The 20,734-nt window shown below is 27.5% G+C and overlaps 1 protein-coding gene across 2 annotated transcripts in view; it reads right to left on the bottom strand.

Moving 5' to 3' along the window:
* Positions 1-20,734, bottom strand: part of LOC100211089 (tyrosine-protein phosphatase non-receptor type 11) — an 88,644-nt gene that overhangs the window by 17,618 nt on the left and 50,292 nt on the right. For both annotated transcript variants that reach the window (XM_065800193.1, XM_065800194.1), the window contains exons 10-13: positions 6,830-6,961; positions 6,599-6,730; positions 6,293-6,450; positions 4,939-5,006 (exon numbers count right to left, since the gene is read on the bottom strand). In XM_065800193.1, coding sequence (XP_065656265.1) covers positions 4,939-5,006; positions 6,293-6,450; positions 6,599-6,730; positions 6,830-6,961 — 490 coding nt within the window. The remainder of the gene's footprint in view (positions 1-4,938; positions 5,007-6,292; positions 6,451-6,598; positions 6,731-6,829; positions 6,962-20,734) is intronic.

Genomic DNA, 20,734 nt, shown 5'->3' with positions numbered 1-20,734 from the left:
TTAAATGTTCAAATGCAAATTTGAAGGCCACTCACTGGCTCCTTCCCAAATTATATGAAAAACTTTGTAAAGATGATTCACCACCCCAAGCAAGAGGTGGAGTTCCATTGGAGGAGTAAGTTCCAAGACAGCTTTAGAAGCATCCTCTGCTTGGATGAGTAGCTCGTGAATCACATTAATGTACTTCTTTGCCTGCCATTTTTTTCATCTTGAATTTAAATTGTAGAACTGGAATAGAGTTCTGATTGATTTGGTTATCCTTGGTTTTTCTTTTGATTTCAAATTTTCTGAGGTGATGTTACACCAGCAGCAGAAGTGTAAACTGGAGTGAGATTGGATTCAACATAGTATGTTAGCAACTTTCATGTCACACGCAATCTAGAATGGTGTGCTGAAAATCCCCAAAAGAGCAAAGATTGACTTAAGATTTTCGTAGTTTTCTAGAAGGTTTTTGGGTACCTCAATCAGTTGCTGCTTAATACTAGAATCAAGAAATGGAAGAGCCTCAACCAGTTGTTGCTTAATACTAAAATAAAGAGATGTGGAACCAGTAAGGAATGTCGTCTTTTGATATGCAGCCATTTGTGTAAGATCTCTTGGTGTAAACGATTCTCAGGCTAAACCTCAAGTAGTTTTCACCACCATCAAATCCCAATTTTGGTGAGGCTTCTTGATTTGGAAATTCCTCTTTCTTCAGACACCTTGGCAACAAACTCAGACAGACTGATGCAATGTGCAAACGCAGTTGTGGAGTTGTCTTTTTTTGAAGCATGATAATATTGTTGAGAGCATGGGGTTCTTATCTGAGTTTGAACAAGACGGTTAAGAAGTAAGACACATCTGTCTTCAACCCTGTGCTCTGATGAGTATTTTAGTTCCTTTAGATGAGGCAACTTTTTGCTCAGTGACACATGCAGCTAGTTTTTCCCCCACTTTAGAGTCAGTCTGCACGACCTTTTTTAAATTTTGAAGCTTTTGTGGAGTGGTGAGGAAACCCCTTTTTGAGTATTGTCAGGCAAAGAGAGTAGCTTTTTACTAGCCTGGGAAAAGCTTTGTGTTCTGCAACTTGGTTCACATGATGCAATAGGAGGAGCATTATTGTGTTTTGACCTGCCAACTTGAAAAATGAAGCATGAACAGTGAGTAGATTTTCTTATGATCTTAATGCTTTGAAAGTTGTACAGAGTGAGGAGTTCACTTGTTCTGCAAGAGTTACAAATTTCTGATTAAACCTTGGGATTATTGAAGTCAATTTCTTGTTTGAGCAGGGAGTAGAGCCTTGATTCCTTCTTTCAGGGTTTTAAGTGGGCTACTGTTTTGCTGAACTTCATCAATAGGAATAACAGGATAAGAAGTCCAAAATTCTGCTTGGTTTGTTGAGGAAATCTTTTTTCCCAAAAGCAACAAACTATTTAAATTTTGGGAACTTTTTGATTATGAGGAACTTTAAAATTATTTAAACATATTTTTGGTATATACTAAATATATACCAAAAATACCTATCTTTAAAAGTTTTAATACAGACAAAACTTAGTGTAATTATAACTGAAAAACTTGGCTGCCCTTTTTTAGTACCCATATGACTTTATTAAACAAAAAATATTATTAAGGCACAAAAATTATTAAAGACTGAAAGAACAAACTAAAATTTCAAAAAAAAAGACTGAAAGAATTAAGCAAAATAAAAATTAATTGATATTCAAGCAAATTTTTAAAACAAAATATTTGGTATTTAAAAAATCATTAACAAAAAAAAAAATCTTTTTTAAATTTTGTTAAGGCTGAAATAAAATGAATTGAAATTGTAAATGAAATTATAATAACTTTATAAATTATAAACACAGTATAAAGTACAAATACGTAAAAAAAAAAAACAAGTCAAACAAAAAACATGTTTAGCACAGATTAAAATACTAATACCAAATATAATAGGTGTTACTGTGTGTACCCACATAAATGTGTGTATATACACACATTTACTATAATTACATAAAATTTCAGTCTAATACCCTTTACAAAGCATTTATTTTTTAAATGTTTTTTAATTTTTCAATAATTCAATAAAAAGTAATATGAATGTAATGTGTTTTTCAATAGTTTTAATATTTTATTATATCGAGTCAAGCATGTTTTTGAATTCCGATTTGTGGCATTTGTAGCTTATTTTCAATTCCGATTTGTAGCACTAGAACTCTTGTTTCTATAGAAACACAAACCACTGGCTTATAACTAGGACATAGTCGGATCCAAGATCCTGAACCAAATACCCGGGTACCCATTACATTTTTTTGAGATCCGAATCCAGATCTATTTGCTTATTCAGTTGATATTCAGTTCCTGGTTTTTTTACATTTATATTTTACATTTTACATTATTACTTTTATAATGTCGATGTTGGGTACCATTATAGCCTACTCTTATTTGGGAACATTTCTTAAAGTGAAAAGAAAAAAAACTGTTCAATGCAAAACCTGTAACACCATTGCAAAAATCAAAGGATACACAAGTCTTATGCGAAAGCATCTAAAAATTAAGCATAAAATTAAGAATTGCCATTATATCCTACAAAAACAGTTCATAGCTCATCCCAAAAAGATATCAGATATTTTGTACAAGCAAAAGATACTATTTCCAATATACTAACAGATCTCATTACAGGTGATGTTTTACCACAGTTGCTAAAAGTTAGAGGTTATGAGAATTTTGCTTTAGCCAAAGGACAAAAAATACCTCTTGTTCAAATTCCATTAAAAATAACCATTTTTAATGGAATTTGTCCAACACCATTTTCATTATGACAAACAAATTTTTAAACCAAACCTGAAATTTGTTGAAAAAATTCCAGGGAACAAAACGGTTTGGTAACTACTTAGTTTTTTGAAATTCCATGAACATTGAAAAACTTTTGAAAAAATGTATATATACAATAACACTAAATTTGCTGCTAATCTGCGAAATATTTCAACAAAAAATAAATTTAAAAACTATACAGTAATAGTAATAATAGAACATTTCGAAAGCATTGCAGAGTAAAAAAAAATAACTCTTGCCTTATTTGAATTTTAAAACTTAATGGCTTATTCAAGATTCTGATTTTAAAATTATTTTTTAAGTAAAATAAAAATTGGTCTCCTATAAGCACATGATGGAAAAATTAGAGTTGCATGAAAAATTAGAGCACATGATGGAAAAATTAGAGTTGATTTTAGAAATTAGATCAAAAAAAATCCTTATCTGGGCCTATCCAGCCCTTAATGTGAGAGCAACCAGTTTATAAAATATTTTCTTTACTATTTTTATCTAAATTTACATTCATCAACAAATTTCAAATTATATGCAATAATCTCTTAGTATTCAGTTTTTATGACCTTGCAAAGTATACAGGCCCTTCAAAATGAGTGGGGTTAAAATTTTATATGGTCATAATTTTCGAAAAATAAGATTCTATTGCATAAAATTTGAAATTAGTTGATGAATATAAATTTAGATAAAAATAGTAAAGAATAGAGATGTGCCGGAACCAGTTTATGCCGAGCCCTTGATTCTGGGTACTGGGAAGAAAAAACCGGGTCCGAATCCTGGTTCCAACACCGAGTCCATATTAAAAAGGCGGAATAAAAGCTTGAGAAATCTCTTTTTACAAAATAATATTGATTAATTTGCGCTAATTAAGTTTGCCTAAATATGTAAAGTTTCTTAATATCAAATAATAATTAATAGGTTGTTAATATTTGGAATAAAAGGTCATCCATAAGGTAAGTTCACTTTTATTTTGAACTCCCCCTCCCCTTAATTTTGATATACGCTTTTTCGAGTACCCTCCACCTCCCTAAAAGTACCTACACTTTTAACCTACCTACCCAACATTTTAAGATTTTTTTTAATTTAGTGTCTCATCACTTTTACAATTGACCCCCGCCCCCCATTTCATATACGCCATTTGCAGACCCCCTCTCCTGCATCTGAGTGTATGTACTTTATGGACGATCCCTAACTTTCCAACTTACGTCGTTAATGCCAAAATTATCAAGAACTTTAAAGTTAAAATTAACTCTATCAAAATACTGTTCCGGCTAACTAATTTTCGTTTTATAATTGCGATATTATATATAATTTATATTTTTTTGTAATTTATTGCTAAATAATCACTTATATGCGCTAATCAATCAAACGTTATGTTATGGAAAATAAAAGATTAAGAGAAACAGAATTGCAAAAAAAAAAAAAGTAGACCTTCTTGACTGTAATGTGAATAAAATTAAAAAAAAAATTTTAAGTGAGACAAATCTATATTGAGTATATAGGGCTTTGTGGTTATTAACTCCATAACACTCTTAGACTTATATCAAGAAGTTTGGTCGGAGTTAAAACTAAAAGCAATCCTGTTAATAATATTTTGACACAATTCAAAGTACCACTTAAACATATAGTTACAGCATTTAAGATAAATGTTTATAAACATTTCCTTTAAGATACCCGGTGCAAAAAAATGGCAGATTCTTGGTACACGGGAAAACAGCCGAATTACCGGGTCTGAACCGGGTACCCAGCACATCACTAGTAAAGAAAATGTTTTATAAACATGTTGCTCCCACATTAAAGGCTGGGTAGGCCTAAAAATTAGGGTTTTTTTATTCCCAAGCTGAAATCACCACAATTCTTTGCAAAACATTCTCATTTGACATACGCATCAACATACAAAAGTTTGGAGTTTGCACAACCCCTGTAAGTGTCAAAACTCAAAAACTTTAATAAATCCAGTGTACACCTCTAAACTTGTAATATTCTTATAATGGTATTTATAAAAATACACATATATAATATATATTTAGAATGTATTTATATTCTATTAAACACATATTTACTGTGCGTTTGTATTTTTGTGTATATTTACATGTATATTTACTGTGTGTTAATGTATTAAATAAGTATACTTACCTTGTTTCTGAAGAATTTTAACCAAGATATCAATTACTATAAATGCACCCGTTCGCCCAACTCCAGAACTAATAAAATAAATTTTAAAAAGATAACAAAAATGAAAATACGGTAAAAAACCTTTGTTACTTTGTAATGAATAAAAATGGGGAATAGCAAATTGGTTACAGAAGTTAGAAAGTAGAAATGAAAATAGATTTATACAAAATTTCTAAATTAAAAAAGCTATTATATAATTATAAACTAAAAATAAATTTAAATTTAAAAAATTGTATACTCTTACCCAGTAAACTTGATTTTTTAAAACAAAGTTTTCACGAATAATATTCTAATCCACTAATTTCACTAAATACTTTACTTCTCTTTTTTTATAACCATTTCAGTCAATAAATAATAAGTATGTGCATGTTGTAAAATAACCATTTCAGTATATATTATTGCTACAGTTAGCCCGATAACCCGTATTATGGGTTGCTTTCTGCTAGTATATATTATTGCTGTAAAACAATACCTTTGATATCCTATAACCTAATTATCTAATTTACTTTATCATCAATAAAAAGCTGTGAAAAACTATTTGGTGCAAAATGTATTCAAAGAAAAAGATGCACCAAAATTAATGTCACCCTTGCATCACTATCCTAATATTGTATATGTACAAACCTTAATTAACAATAAGAAAAGACAAGAAGAAAGGAAACATATACTGTTTACATAGCAGTGGTCACCTTCTAAATATTTTACATAGCAGTGGTCACCTTCTCAATATTTTAAACTTTGTATTGAATGTGTAAAAGTAAACTGATAAATTTTACTCAATACTCCGCAACAACATAATGAATTTTATTTAGAAATTTAAAAAAAATTAAAGTCAATGTTGTTTTAATATGCAACATAATTTGTTTACTATTTATTAAATATTTAGTATCAAGATTCAAATATGCTTACCAAAAAAATATGCAAGAAAACATTTTTGGTAACATCTTTTTTTTATTTTAATACTTTTTTGTTTTTCAATTTTTGTGCTTTTCATTATCTTTTTCTTCAACCTTTTCCTGATTTTGCATAGTTTTTAATTCAACTCAAAAAATTTAAGCTACTATTTTAAATGCAAAAAGTTTTATTTTTAGAAAAGATATCGAAAAGAACAAATTTCTATAATAAAATTTTTTATCGTTGTTCTAAATCAAACTCAAAAATCTTTTAACTCTCTATGAAACAATATTAAGTTTTAGTAGAAATACTTTCTATGGATATATTCCCCTCCCCCCTTACTATTCTGAATTTTATTGATATAAAACTTAATGAAAAATTTATCAACAATCAATTCAACATCAATTTCAATATCACTTGCCTGCAATGAATAATTATAGGACCTGGATAATTACTGTATTTCTGTTTTAAGTTTATGTCATGTAATATTCCTATAACTGAGCCAACATTTGACGGAATTCCATGCTCAGGCCAGCCAATATATTGATAATGATATATTGAGTTTGCTTCTTCTTCATCCTTTAAGTGAAATGGAGACTTTATTTAAATAATATTAGAAAAAAATATATTAATGTTGTAAAAAAATACTAAACAATATATTTTTGCAAATGTTAAAGTGTAAAATTAAAAGAATAATTATGTTTAAAAGACATTAAAAATATATAACCTCCTCTTCGTTTATTAACTTTAATTCTCTGTATATGAAATGTGGGGTCTCTAACTCTTCAATATTACTGATATGAAAATTGTTAAACTGGATTGTGCAATTAATATCTGGCCAGTACTTTGCGCACCGACTCTAAAAATTTAAATGTATTAAACTTTTTATATATGCAAAAAAAAAGCTTCATCAAAAGGAGTTAAAAGCGTATGTATATAAGTTTATGTAAATAATTACCTTGCCTTTTTCAATTTCTCTGGTGACCATAAGTATTACTCTGCTATTTTCCTGATAAACCATTCTCCAAAAATCATAAATAGTTTCTTCAAGACAACCTTGTGTTGCGATATATTCATGTTCACTTTCTCCCTGAAAAATATATTTACTCTTTAACGATATATACAAGCATTCTCAGGAAAGACATGCGCTTGTATGCCTTATATGAACACGTCTATAATATTTTGCTGGTAATGTATTGAAAATTAGAGCATTTAAAAAATGCACTAAACAAACAAATGTAAAATTTAACTAAAATTAAAATAAATGAACCATTAACTAAAATAACAAAAAATACAAAACTAAAAATCTTAACAAGTGATAAAATAAATGAAAAGTAAACCAGATAAAATGAAAGCATAAAATTAAAATGTCTTTAATTTAATTTACTTTTAATTTAATTCAGAAAAGACTGAGGTTTCAAAGTTATTCAATCCAAGCTTAATTACTTCCAAACTTAATTATTTAAAACTTTGAAACTGATATTTTCTAATATTAGTAGTATAAAATACGGGTTCTGGCACATTTTTTTTCAACCATATCCCTATCCATATTCTCATATCATATTTCAACTATATCAACCATAATATATTAATATATTATGGTTACATCAATTTTACAAGTGAAATCTACGCGTAAATCAAATCTAGCTTAAGCGTAAAAGAAAACATTTCTTATTACATCAGACTTATCAATTCTTTATTATCAACCCATGAGTTGAATGAATCAGGATAACCATACCACTTTACTAATGATTTGTTTTTAAGTTTGCGAATAACTTTTTCAATCCTAAATATATTTTGATCCGTTTTTTGCATTTTTTGTTTATAAAAAGTACCTTGTATTTCTTCACCATTATCGTCAGTTATTTTATACGTTGGTGGATCTGTGAACTGAACTTGTGACACTGTAAAAACTTCTTTAGTCCATCTCGGTGTGTTTCCTTTTTCAAACGTTCCTTTCTTTTTAGTTATCCTAACTCTATCACCAATTGAAAACCTTGGTTTTACAGACTTTGATCGTACATTTCTATTTAGATTGAACCAAACAATATTTTCATTCTTTTTATTGCTAGATTCAACTGGTGTCATTTTAATTGAAGAATGCTTTGTGTTGTTGTAATTATTTATCATTTCATCTTAGAAGTCAATATATTTTCTAGTAGAATTAGCTGAAAAGTACTTAAACATTTTATCTTTCATTGTTCTATTCCAACGTTCAACTACACAACTTTTTTCTTCATTTTCAGTTGATTATAACTCAACACCTAGCGCTTTAACATGCTTATTATAAAATTTTAAGCCTTTATCTACCCATATTTTTTGACACTTTCTTTTGTGGAAGATTTTATATAAAGCATTAGCAACATCAACTCCAGTTTTACTCTTCAGTGGAACAATCCATCCATACTTAGAAAAAACATCTATCGCCATTAATAAGTATTTTATACCGTCATTGAATTTGGAAAAAGATTTCATGTCAACTAAATCAGCAGCCCATATTTCATCAATTCCATTTAGAATCTTTTTTCTTTTTCTGAAATGTTTTACAACTGGTTTATGAAGTTCGTTTGCAAGTTCGTCAGTCCATTTCAATTCTTTATCATCTTCTTTTTCTTTGATCGTTTGTAGTTTTTTTTAATTAGTTTCAACACCCATTTCATATGGGTTCAAAGAACCTAATCCAAATTTTGCTTTAGATGCTATAATAGGTTTTATAATACCTCATTCAATTCTTTCATGTATTGTTGGATTTTTTATAGAATCCATTTCTTCGATCATAATTTTATCAGCTAAATTTCTTTTTGCTGTGTCATTGAAGTATTTATAAGCAAGATCATGATAGTAAGCTGCATTATCAACTCTATCTATAGGTTTACTCCATTCTTTATATGCGTCAGTAGAAGTTAATCGTTTTTCTAAATTAGTACCAGGACCTGCAAAGTTCATTCCAGGTAAATGCATTTCACCTGGAAACTTCGACCATGGTAGTTTTATTTTACGTGTTGCTGAATTAATCGAACTCACTAAATCTCCTCCTGTTTTTGAGGATACAAATTGAGTTTTTAATTTTCCACAAATAGCGCAATTTCCACGTTGCATATTTCTATTGTTTTTACTCACAACATTTTGCAAGTTTAGTGTTTTTTTTTTTTTTCTACATTTAACGCAGTACATTTTATATATATATAAAAAAAATTTTATATAAAAAATCTTGATATAAAAAATGGATATTATAGATTTGTCATGGAATGTAAATAGCAATAAGAGAAATAATAATAAGTTGTTTCCAAAGAGTATAAGAGGAATTATTGTTGGAAAGTCGGGTTGTGGAAAAACTACTTTATTATTGAATTTACTTTTGAGACCTGGTTGGTTAGACTATAATAATTTACAAGTTTTTGGAAAATCTCTTTTTCAACCAGAATTCAAAATATTAAAGCAACCTTTTGAACAAAAATTACCAAAAAGAAGTTATTCTTAATCTATTTAGGTTTAAAGACGAAATAAAAAAATCAAATGAAAATCCAGATTTTGTAATTGAAGAAGTTTCATAAAAATTAAATGAGAAAACAGATATGGAGTGTAAGTTTTTTGAAACGGAAGAAGATGGCCAGATCCTCAAGATCTTGATAATCATAAGAATAATTTGATGATATTTGATGATTTACAATTAACAAAGCAAAATAAGTGTGAAAAATATTATATAAGAGGAAGACATAGTAATGTAGATTGTTTCTATCTTGCACAAAATTATTTTATGTTACCTAGGCAAACTATACAAGAAAATACAAATTTTATTTACTTATTTCCTCAAGATTCAAAGAATTTAAATCACATATATAATGATCATGTTTCAAGTGATATGGGAAAAGATGAGATTAAAATTTTTTGTAAAAAAGCATGGTCAGAGCCTCATGGATTTGTTATTATAGATCTAACTTCTAAAAGAGATTATGGAAAATATAGAAGTGGATTAAATTGTTTTTATATACCAAATTGATGAAAAAATATATTCTTATATAAAAAAATGATATTTTTATTAGTGAGCGGAAATAGCAGTATATTAAGAACTATTTATAACCCTGTTATTCAATTTAGAGAAGACAGAGAATATGAAATGGCTCTAGTTCGTTTAGATACATCTTACAGTTTTCCTAATATTAATTCTTCAAACAATAATTTTAGATATAGCGCAATTAATGGATCGACTTGGAAGGATATAAACATTCCAGATGGATGTTATGAAATTGATGATATAAATAAATATATCCAATCAATTATGATAGCAAACCGTGATTCAACTTCAGCAGTTGCAAATTTTAAAATTGTAGCAAATAGGAATACATTAAAAGCATCTTTAACTATTGCAACTGGTTATAAAGTTGATTTTACAACTTCAAATTCAATTAGAACTGTTTTTGGTTTTGACAGTGGAATATATTCAGCAGGATACTATATATCAACTAATATAGTAAACATATTAAGTGTTAATAGTAAACTAGTAACAAGCGATATAATAGAATCATCGTATGTAAATGGAACAACTAGTAACGTTATATATTCATTTTTCCCAAATGTAGGTCCTGGATATAAAATTATTGAAAAGCCGAATTACATAACTTATTCACCACTAATACTAAAAAAAATATCAAAAATGGAAAATATATTGGTTGATCAAGATGGAAATTTTTTAGATTTACGAGGAGAACAAGTAACTATTAGATTTCATATAAGAGAAGTAGATAAGTCGTAAAATATTTTTTTTTTAAATTATTTTACTTACATATAAAAATGAGTAAATATACTAATATCAAAGTAAATATTTCAGAGGGACAATTAAAAAAAATTAAAAAAGTATTTGATGAAGGTGGTTATGGAGCTAGTATTAAATTAGCTCATTTAGATCTTAATGGCGATCATGTATTAGCTGTAACAAAAAGGCAATTGAATAAAATTACAAAAGCATATGAGAAAGGTACTGGTGTGATAATTAATTTAAGTAAAGCGCAACTCACTCACAATTCTAAAATAGAGGGTGGATTTCTAGGAGCACTATTACCTTTTCTTGGTACAGCTGCAAGATTTTTATTATCAAGTGTTGCTCCAGCTCTTACAACAGGTTTATTAGCAGGAGTAGGTTCAGCAGCTGGATCAGCTATGGTTGATAAAATTGCTGGAAGGGGTGTTGTGTACATGAAAAAGAATGGAAAAGGAATTAAAATGACTGCTGCAGGAAATGGCTTATATTTGAGACCATGGAGTAAAGGTGGTTCTATAGGTGATGGATTGTACTTACGTAGTGGAAATGAATACACATCAACAGGATCAGGTTTATTATTAGAACCAAATTCACCATTTGCTAATATTCCATTTTTGAATATACTTTTATGATTTATAAAAACTATTTTTTTATTATAATAAAAAGAAATGCCATTACATATTTTAGGAAATATACCACGTGAATTTCCGAAACAACTTATTTATTCTAAAGTACACTCAAAGATATTCAAAGATTTGGAGCACCCTTCAGTATTAATAGATAATAAATATGAAATATTTGCACAACACGACATTACAATAAAATCTCTATCACATCAATATATTCTTTTAAAGTTTGGTGTAGTAGTTAATGAAGGTGTTGTGTTAGTTTCATTAAAAGAAGAACTTAAATTAAAAATGTTAATCTTACAAAACTCTGCAATATCAGAGACTGTTGATGATATTATGATAAATGTTGTTAATAATTCTGATTCTGATATATTGATTACAAAAAGGAAAGTTTATGTTTTGTGAATTTATTGAAAATATATTTAAAAATAATTTTTTTTTTTTTTAATTATTTTTAGTTATTAAAATGGAGTTTAACTGCAAAAAGCTATGTAATAATATTTATTCAGATATACAAGATGATAAAAATATTAATCAATTATATCCAAATCTTCCAAGTGCACCTGATGAAAAAAATAAGATTATTAGTGCACATCTATATCGTCTAAATACAATTAGTGAGATTCAAAAAGGAAATAGAGAGTGAGAGAGAAAAGAGAAATATGTTAAGTAAAAAGTATCATAGAGCTGTAAAAATAATTTCAGCTACTGATAATTCATTACTAGCAAGCACTATGGCACTTGGAACTATTAGAATTGGCTTTTTAGCAACAATAGTTGCAGCACCAGTAGCTATCGCATGTGAAGGTGCAGCATTAGGAGCAGGTGTTTTATCATTAATAGGAGGACAAGTTAATAAAAAATTAAATTTAAAAGCAGAAAAGCATGAAAAGATTAAAGTAATTGCCAACCCAAAACTAAATACAATAAGTGACTATATTTCTAAAGCATTAGTAGATGGAAACATAGATGACAATGAATTTAAACTAATACTTTGTGAACTTGAAAAATTCAAAGCCATGCTTGACCAAATTAGAACAAATTCAAAAGAATTAATGAATGAACAAACTAAAGAATCATTAATTAAACAAAGAAGAGATGAAGCAATTAATATACTCCAAAGCAGATTTAGTAAAAATGTAAACGTCAAAATGTAAAATTTAAACGTCAAAACATATCATTTTTATGTTGTGTTTTTTTATATTTATTCATAAAAAAAAGCAAAATGTCATTGCTAACAATTGAAGATCCTGAAATAAGGGATAAAATTGTTAAAGATTACTTAGATACTAAAAAAAGAGTAAAGCAGAATGATTTAAAATTTTTTTTTTTTTTTTTAGATTATTCATGAAAATTTAGATTATTTCATATCAAATGAAAGTATGGGAAAGAATACATATACTTTATATATGTTTTCTTTTATACCATCTTGACTACAATCCATTAATTGATAGTCAAGATGGTATAAAAGAAAACATATAAAAAGGTACGAGTCTAGGAAAAATTGCAACAGATTATCTAAAAATGTATGCTAATAGTAAAAAATCTACAGATACTACATTTGCGATACGTGATGAAGATGGTATATTTTATATTGGAAAAAAACCAATACATATTAATGATAATGATATAATTATTGATGATGAAAAATATTATGGTACTCCTGGTCTTTGGGAATTGATAGTAAAGTTTAATCCTAATAAAGGAGTATATAATGAAGATGATCTTAAAAAATATCAAGATATATTAATACAAACAGATGCAATTACTTCTGAAAACCCATACAAACCAAAGTCTTCTTGTAGTGGAAAATACAGAGAAATAATAGCACCTATTTGGAAGGACATAAAGAAAATAGGAAGCGTGAATCAAGAGGAAAAGGAATTGGAGGTAGAGTACAAACTATAATTCTTCCTAGCGACTATGATGCATTAGTTGATCAGCTTTATTTGTGTATAGCTGCATGGAAAGCAGGTAACACTGGAGCAAGAAATGAAGGTGCTACAGTTTGTGATGAATTATTACGGCGAGGTGAAATGGATAGTTCACAGTATAAAGTAATACAAAATCTTTTATAATTTATCTCACTATATAAAAAAAATATATAGTACATAAAAAAATGCTAATTGTTAATAATAAGAGATATATAAAGAAACATGTTGTTGGAGGAAGTGGTATATTCGAAACCATAAGAGATTTATTTAAAAGAGTAAAAGCGTCAAATGTAACAAGAGTGTCATCAGCTATGTTGAAGAAGATGGCTGCTACTGATTTAGGAAAAAATGCAATAACTGCTGCTAAATCAGCAGGAAAAGAACTTTCAAAATCAGCAATAGAAGCTGCTAAAAATGCTACAGTTGAAAAAGGAAAACAATTAATTGATAAAGCGTCTTTAAAAATAGCTTCACAACCTGTTTATAGTAGAATTGATGAATTAATTTCAAGTTTTGGAGAATCTGAAAGACCTACTTCTTATGGAAAAAATAATGCAGAAGAGGTAATAACAAATATAAATAAATTGATGATGGGGTCTGCAATAAGATCAGTAAAAAAAGCTCCATGCAAAGGTTGCCCATGCAAAGTATCAAATAAAAATGCTGTAAGAATAGAAGATCTTGTTAAAATAGGACGCGGCCTTCGACTTTAGCATTGGTAAATTTAGCATTCGCAAATTTAGCTTTCGTAAATTTTTTTATATTGTTTTTAAGAATCGTCAATCAAAAAAAAAAAATTTTATATTGTATATAAAAAAATAAAATGATGACTTCTGAAGTATTTAATTTTACAGAACCGATAGAGATAGATAATGGAATTGAAAGATATGAAGAACATATATATGAACCTATTAATGGAACAAATCTAAATAGTCCTGGAGAAATAAGAATTAACATTAATGAACAAGATTTGTTAACACTTCCATCTAAAGCGTAACTCTTATTTGAAGGGCAACTTGTTAAAGCTGATGGAACAGCTTATGCTAATGCAGATGCAGTGGCGCTTACAAATAATGGTCTTATGCATTTATTTAATCAAATAACATACCAATTATCAAACCAAGAGATAGAAGCTGTTTATTATCCAGGTCAAGCAACTACAATGTTAGGATTGCTTAATTATGCAAATGACTTGATTTGAGCAAAACTCTAATGTATGAATTTCATTATGATTACATAAAGAAAAAATATGCTGTTTGATCAAAACTATTATTCACAGATACAATTTCTTTAGCATACGAAATTAAAACAGAAGATTTTTATTCCGATATTTTTAAAGATATTGAAAGCAAATTTGATACAAGTGAGTTAAACCCAAAGCACCCAGCAATTAATAATGTTGATTTTAAAGTTGGTCTTAATAAGAAAGTAATAGAAATGTTTAAAGATGAGACTCGAGGAGCACAAATTGACTCAGATCAAAGTTGTATTCTTACAAAGTACACGGAAAAGATAACAAAAATTGGAAAGGTGTAAAGAAAAATGTTGTTAAAAAGTATATAACACATGAAGATTACAAAGATTGTTTATTAAATAAAAAAGATCATATTAGGAAAATGAATGTAATAAGATCATATTCACATGAATTTACACAGAAGAGATCAAGAAAATAGCATTAAGCGCAGAAGACAATAAAAGAGTTATTTTAGAAGATGGAATACACACATTAGCATATGGACACTACAAACTAAAAGAAAATAATTTATAGATCCTTCAGATCCAAAGAAATTCGAAGAATTTATAAGTCAAATAGGTCAAAGAGCCCAAAGGGTAGGGGATAGGGGAGCCCAAAAATTATTTTATTGAGAAAAAAATAATTTATAAATAAAAATGGAAAATAACATTTATAAACTTGTCAATGTTGAAGGAATAGTTCTATCCAATGAACCACTAACAAATTTTCAATTGATCAAAGCAGCAAAAGTATTAAAAATAAAACATTTTAGAGGTGTATTTGTAAGAGATCAATTACCAAAAAATGCACAAAGAAAAGAATGTGGAATATTAAATACAGGAGATTCAAGTACGCAAGGATTTCACTGGATTTGCTGGTACAAAGACGGAGATAAAAAACTAAGCTTTGACTATTATGGACTTCCACCTCCTGTTGAAATTGTTAATTATTTAAAAAGTCCTGTTTATTATAACAGTGAAAGAGTTCAATTTGGAAATACCTCATTCTGTGGACACTTGTGTTTATATGTTTTGAAAAAACTAGATGAGGGACATGATTTTCAGAATATTATTAATAATCTATGGTAATTTTTTTTTTTTTTATAAATAAAATGCCTGTCGATATATTCGGTACTACTACTTCAGATGTATATTTAGATGGTTTAATAATATCTGAAGCTAATAATTTGTTCATTCGTAGAGATGGACTAAATAATGCAACTAGTAATATTAATATGAATTCTAATAAATTAATAAATGTAGCAGAACCTACTAACTTACAAGATGCTGCTACAAAAAAATATGTTGATAATAAATCACTTAGTTTTAATGAATTAGGAATAATACCAAATTCAAGTTTAACGTGCCTTGGATTAAAATCCAAGACTATTCCACCAAATGCAGGTCCTGATGCAACAACAGTTTTTACACAATCTTATGGTCCTGGTATACTCAGAAAACTATGGTTAGCATTCCAAGGATCAGATCCTAATACCAATGCTCCAGGTAATGTATTTCTTAAAATATATGCAGATCATACACTTTGCATAGGAGATTATTCTCTTTCTACAGATAGTGTTGGAGATAATAATATTCCTGAAGCGAGTGATTTATTATTTGCACCACTTGGTGGACCATTTTATGCAAACTCTTTACAAGGTTGTAATTTATATACAGCTAATGCACTAGGAGGGTACTTTACACTTGATATGCCATTTACTGAAAGTCTAGTAATTCAATTATACATATTGGATACAACCTCATACTACAATGACTACATCAATACCTTAATCATTGTCATCTATTAAATTATACTCAGAAACATTTAGATTTACAAACACAACTTATGGTAAAGAATATATATTAATGGATGCTGCATCCCAAGCTAATCAAGGTGTTTATCTTAAGTATATTAGAATGCATGTAATTGGATTATCTGGAAATTGGTGGGAATCTAGAGTACGCATGTATGAAGCATACAATTCTCCAACAAATTCTAACTCCGTTATACAACCTTGGACAAAATATAGCAATAATAATTATACATTATTCCCTGGATTTGATCAGAATAGTGTATGTATATACTGCTCATCTGGTTTAGAAGATTTTTATCTTTCTTCGTGGAACGGTGTTAATATTAATTCATTTAATAATGAATCATCTGGGCTATTGTATCAATCAAGTAGTGCATTTGGTCCTACAACTACTATCTTATTTTACAGAAATTTTACTGATTCCATGCCAAGTGCTGCTGCTGGAAGAAGATTAGTAGTAACATTAAACTCTGGTGATGCACAAGTTGGAGGATCTGGAAGTTTTACAGTAATAGGAAATGTTTTCTTTTACGCTTAAGCTAGATTTAATTTACGCGCAGATTTTACTTGTGAAATTGATGTAACCATAATATATTAATATATTATGGTTGATATAGTTGAAATATGATATGAGAATATGGATAGGGATATGGTTGAAAAAAATGTGCCAGAACCCGTATTTTATACTACTAATATCTACTAAGCAAATATAACATAGAAAAAAATTATTCGTTAAAAAGATTTCAGCACTTATCCAACGCCAAACTTACATTTGCTGCTCATAAATGTAATCTCATAAATATAACCTAAGCACTACACTGACGTAGTGATAGAAGAGATATTATTATGATTAAACTATAAATTGAGACTCTTTTGAATTAATTAGGTTTAAACTATTTTGCAGTTCTCCTTTATTTATTTTATCATTCCAGGGCTCGAATTAAGAGTATTACAACTGCTTTTTACCCCTTCGCAATTAGCTTTTTTTTTATTTATATTTTTGCAATTTTTTTTTTTTCCTTTTTAATTTAGCTTTTTTTTTACCATTCTTAAAAAAATGTTTTTCTCTAAGTTATTCATTTGGGGTCATTAAGTATGTCATGTCAATTTATCTTTTGAATTAAAGTATGATCACTATGAGATACAAATGTTTTTATCTATATCTTATAAGATGTTAACACGATTCTCTTATTCAATTAATTTTGCAATTGAAATTTAAAAAGTATACATATAATAAAATTTATGCTCAATAATTATAAATTTATTTGCAGCGACGTCTGTGGCATAGTAAGGATCATTACTGAAAGTTAAACGTAGATTTAGCAATAGTAACAATATCAGATTTAGAACATAGTGCAAGTGAAAAAGAAAGTTTTATTTTTGCTTCTTGAAAATAGCTGTTAATGTAGAAACTTTCTATTGCAAACATTAAACCAGTGATTATTGCAAACATTAAACCAGTGATTATTGCAAACATTAAACCAGTGATTATTGCAAACATTAAACCAGAGATTATTGCAAATGTTAAACCAGTGATTATTGCAAACATTAAACCAATGATTACTCCAAGCATTACTTCAGAGATTATTGCAAACATTAGACCAAAAAGTAAATTAAAAAAAAATTAATTAATTTACTTCTGTTCAAAGAAAGTTTTTTCAAAAAAAATAATTGAAACATATACTTGAAGAAATTTAATTCGATTTATTAAACAAAGTTTTTTTTTTTCACTTTTTAGTACAAAACAGTTTGAACAAAAAAATTGAATGAAAACTTAAAGGGATCCGAAAGTGCCGAGACAAGTTATGTTCATATTAAAGAGAATGATTAAAAAAAATATTTGGGCAGAATTTTTTTAAGTAAAACTAAATAATAAAGGTATACCAAGAAAAACAAACTTTTTTGTTTTACTCGAAGCTTGCTGTCTCCATGCTAGCCAATCTCTCAAAGTCTTTAATCTACAGACATTATAATTTATTCAAGCGTGTTTATTTCCAAAGAGTTTTATTAAATGACGCCATTGGCAAATTTTTTTTCTTTCAAATCAATATTGAAAATAAGCGTTTATTATCAATCATATGACTTTCCTATATATTTTATAGGAAGCTAAACAAAAGAATGTTTTTATTTTATAGGGCAAGGAACCAAATAAAATTATTGGTCAAGATTTTTATGTCACATATTCAAAAAAGATGTTGATCATCTTATTATATATTCTGAATTTTTTTTATTTTTATGTAAGCAATGTGATCTTTTTTTCTAGTTTACCTAAGCCATTTATCACTATGACGTTTTTGTTCACCTATCGAAATAACATTTTATGAATTCTTAATTTATAATTAATAAAGAATTTTAGTAAACGATATCATTTATTAGAGATATTTGCTGAATTCTTAAATTTTTAATTGGAAAATATTTATAGATTTTACACTTAACAAATTTACAGACAGCTTTTTATTAATTAAAGCAATAGTTAATGTTTTATGAATTAAAATTGTTAATGTTTTATGAATTAAAATTGTCAATGTGTTGCAGCACGCGTTAAAAAACATATTTAATATAACCCAATTTATGTCGTATTTGGCAAGTATTTTACATTAAAACCTGAAAAGTGCTTAAAACCATTGTTTCACAAATAGTAATTAAAACATTAAGTCCAAAACAAAACTCATTTAATGTATAAAATGAATGTTTTTCTTCAAAAGACATTTTTAACTACTTAGTTAAATACTTTAACGCTTCTACGAGTTAAATTTTACAGTGTTAACGCTGCTTTATTTTAGAACTAAATTTAAAGAAGTTTTTTTCAATCAAGGATTACTCAAGATTTTTAACTTTGTCAAGGAATACCTTTTTATAATAACTCAATATGGCTCTTACTTGTTCTTGATTATATAATATAACAATATATATAACAATAAATATAACATATAAATAATTTATAGTAACAGACGAGCTTAAAATATCTGAAATATCTTATTCATATTTTTAATGCGAACTTTGCGAAAACTAAAAATAAAATAACTAAAGAAATTCTCTAGTAATTTATGACAAAAATAACTTAAGAAATTCTCTAGTAATTTATGACAAAAATAACTAAAGAAATTCTCTAGTAATTTATGACAAAAATAAAACTTTTATATAATAATAAGTAATTAAACAAATTTTTCAGTAATCTATTATAATAAAAAAATTATTCTATAATTTTATAAAAAAAAAAAAAATTTTCAGATTTCTTATCGAAATTCTACATTGAAGTTATTTACTAAAACTCATTGGAAATAAATGCGCTTGAATAAATTATAAAGTCTGTAGATTGCGTATATTTTAAAGACTTTGAGAGATTGGCTAACATGGAGTCGGCGAGCTCTGAGTGAAACAACAAAGTTTGTTTTTCTTGGTATACCTTTCTTATTTTGTTTTACTTAAAAAAATTCTGCCCAAACATTTTTTTTAATCATTCTCTTTAACATGAATACAACTTGTCTCAACACATTGGGATACCTTTAAAAACCATTTGAATGAAAAAACTAATTATACTTAAATTTTTAATAGTCTAGAAGCAGGAAATTAGAAAAAACTAATGTTTTTTTGCATTGATCTTACTTAGATATATAGAACGTTTTTGCGCAAGTTTAAAGTTTAAAATTTAAGACAATATTTTAGTTTATTAATTAGAATTGCTACTAATTATTTACTTTGTTTTATTTTAAACGCATTTTGTTACTAACGTTATAAACTGTATACAGTGTCACAAAGTTGTTTTAGATTAACACAACTTAAACAATAGGGTGGCTTTTAAAACAATATTTTTGAAAAAAACCTGCCCCTACCCCTTTACTTTGTTCTATATAATACTAAAACACTAGGTTTAAAATTTTTTTGAACAAAAAATTGTTTTAGGGGTAGCTCAAGACCCTTAAAAATTTGACTTTTCCCTAATATTTTGAAAATAAAAGTTTTTCTAAAGTATGTCAACCTGGTACTCAAAGGAAGGAAAATTATATAAAAACTTCAAAAATAGTATTCAATTTACGTAAAAAACATGTTTAAAAAAATTATTCTTTTAAAACTTTAAAATAATGACTTTTTTTATTTTCAGCTAAAAAATAATAGTTTTTATGCAAATATGTCTATACAAATTATTTTTTATATAAATTGATTTAATAATCAATTTTTTTTGAAGTTTTTATATAATTTTGCTTCTTTTGAGTACCAGGTTGGCATACTTTAGAAGAACTTTTATTTTCAAAATATTAGGGACCAGTCAAATGTTTAAGGGTCTTGAGCTACCCCTAAAACAATTTTTTGTTCAAAAAAATTTTAAACCTAGTGTTTTAGTATTATATAGAATAAAGTAAAGGGGTAGGAGCAGGTTTTTTTTCAAAAATATTGTTTTGTCACAAGCTCTCATATATAATATTGCATTTAAATCAGACAAATAAATATCATGATTTAAATTGAGTTTTTTGATTTTAATTATTTTTATTGATT

This window comes from Hydra vulgaris, chromosome 06 (assembly GCF_038396675.1).
Source record: "Hydra vulgaris chromosome 06, alternate assembly HydraT2T_AEP".
In the NCBI taxonomy this organism is placed as follows: Eukaryota; Metazoa; Cnidaria; class Hydrozoa; order Anthoathecata; family Hydridae; genus Hydra; species Hydra vulgaris.
Note: the sequence above shows the minus strand (reverse complement) of the source record. Positions and strands in the feature narration are given on the sequence as shown.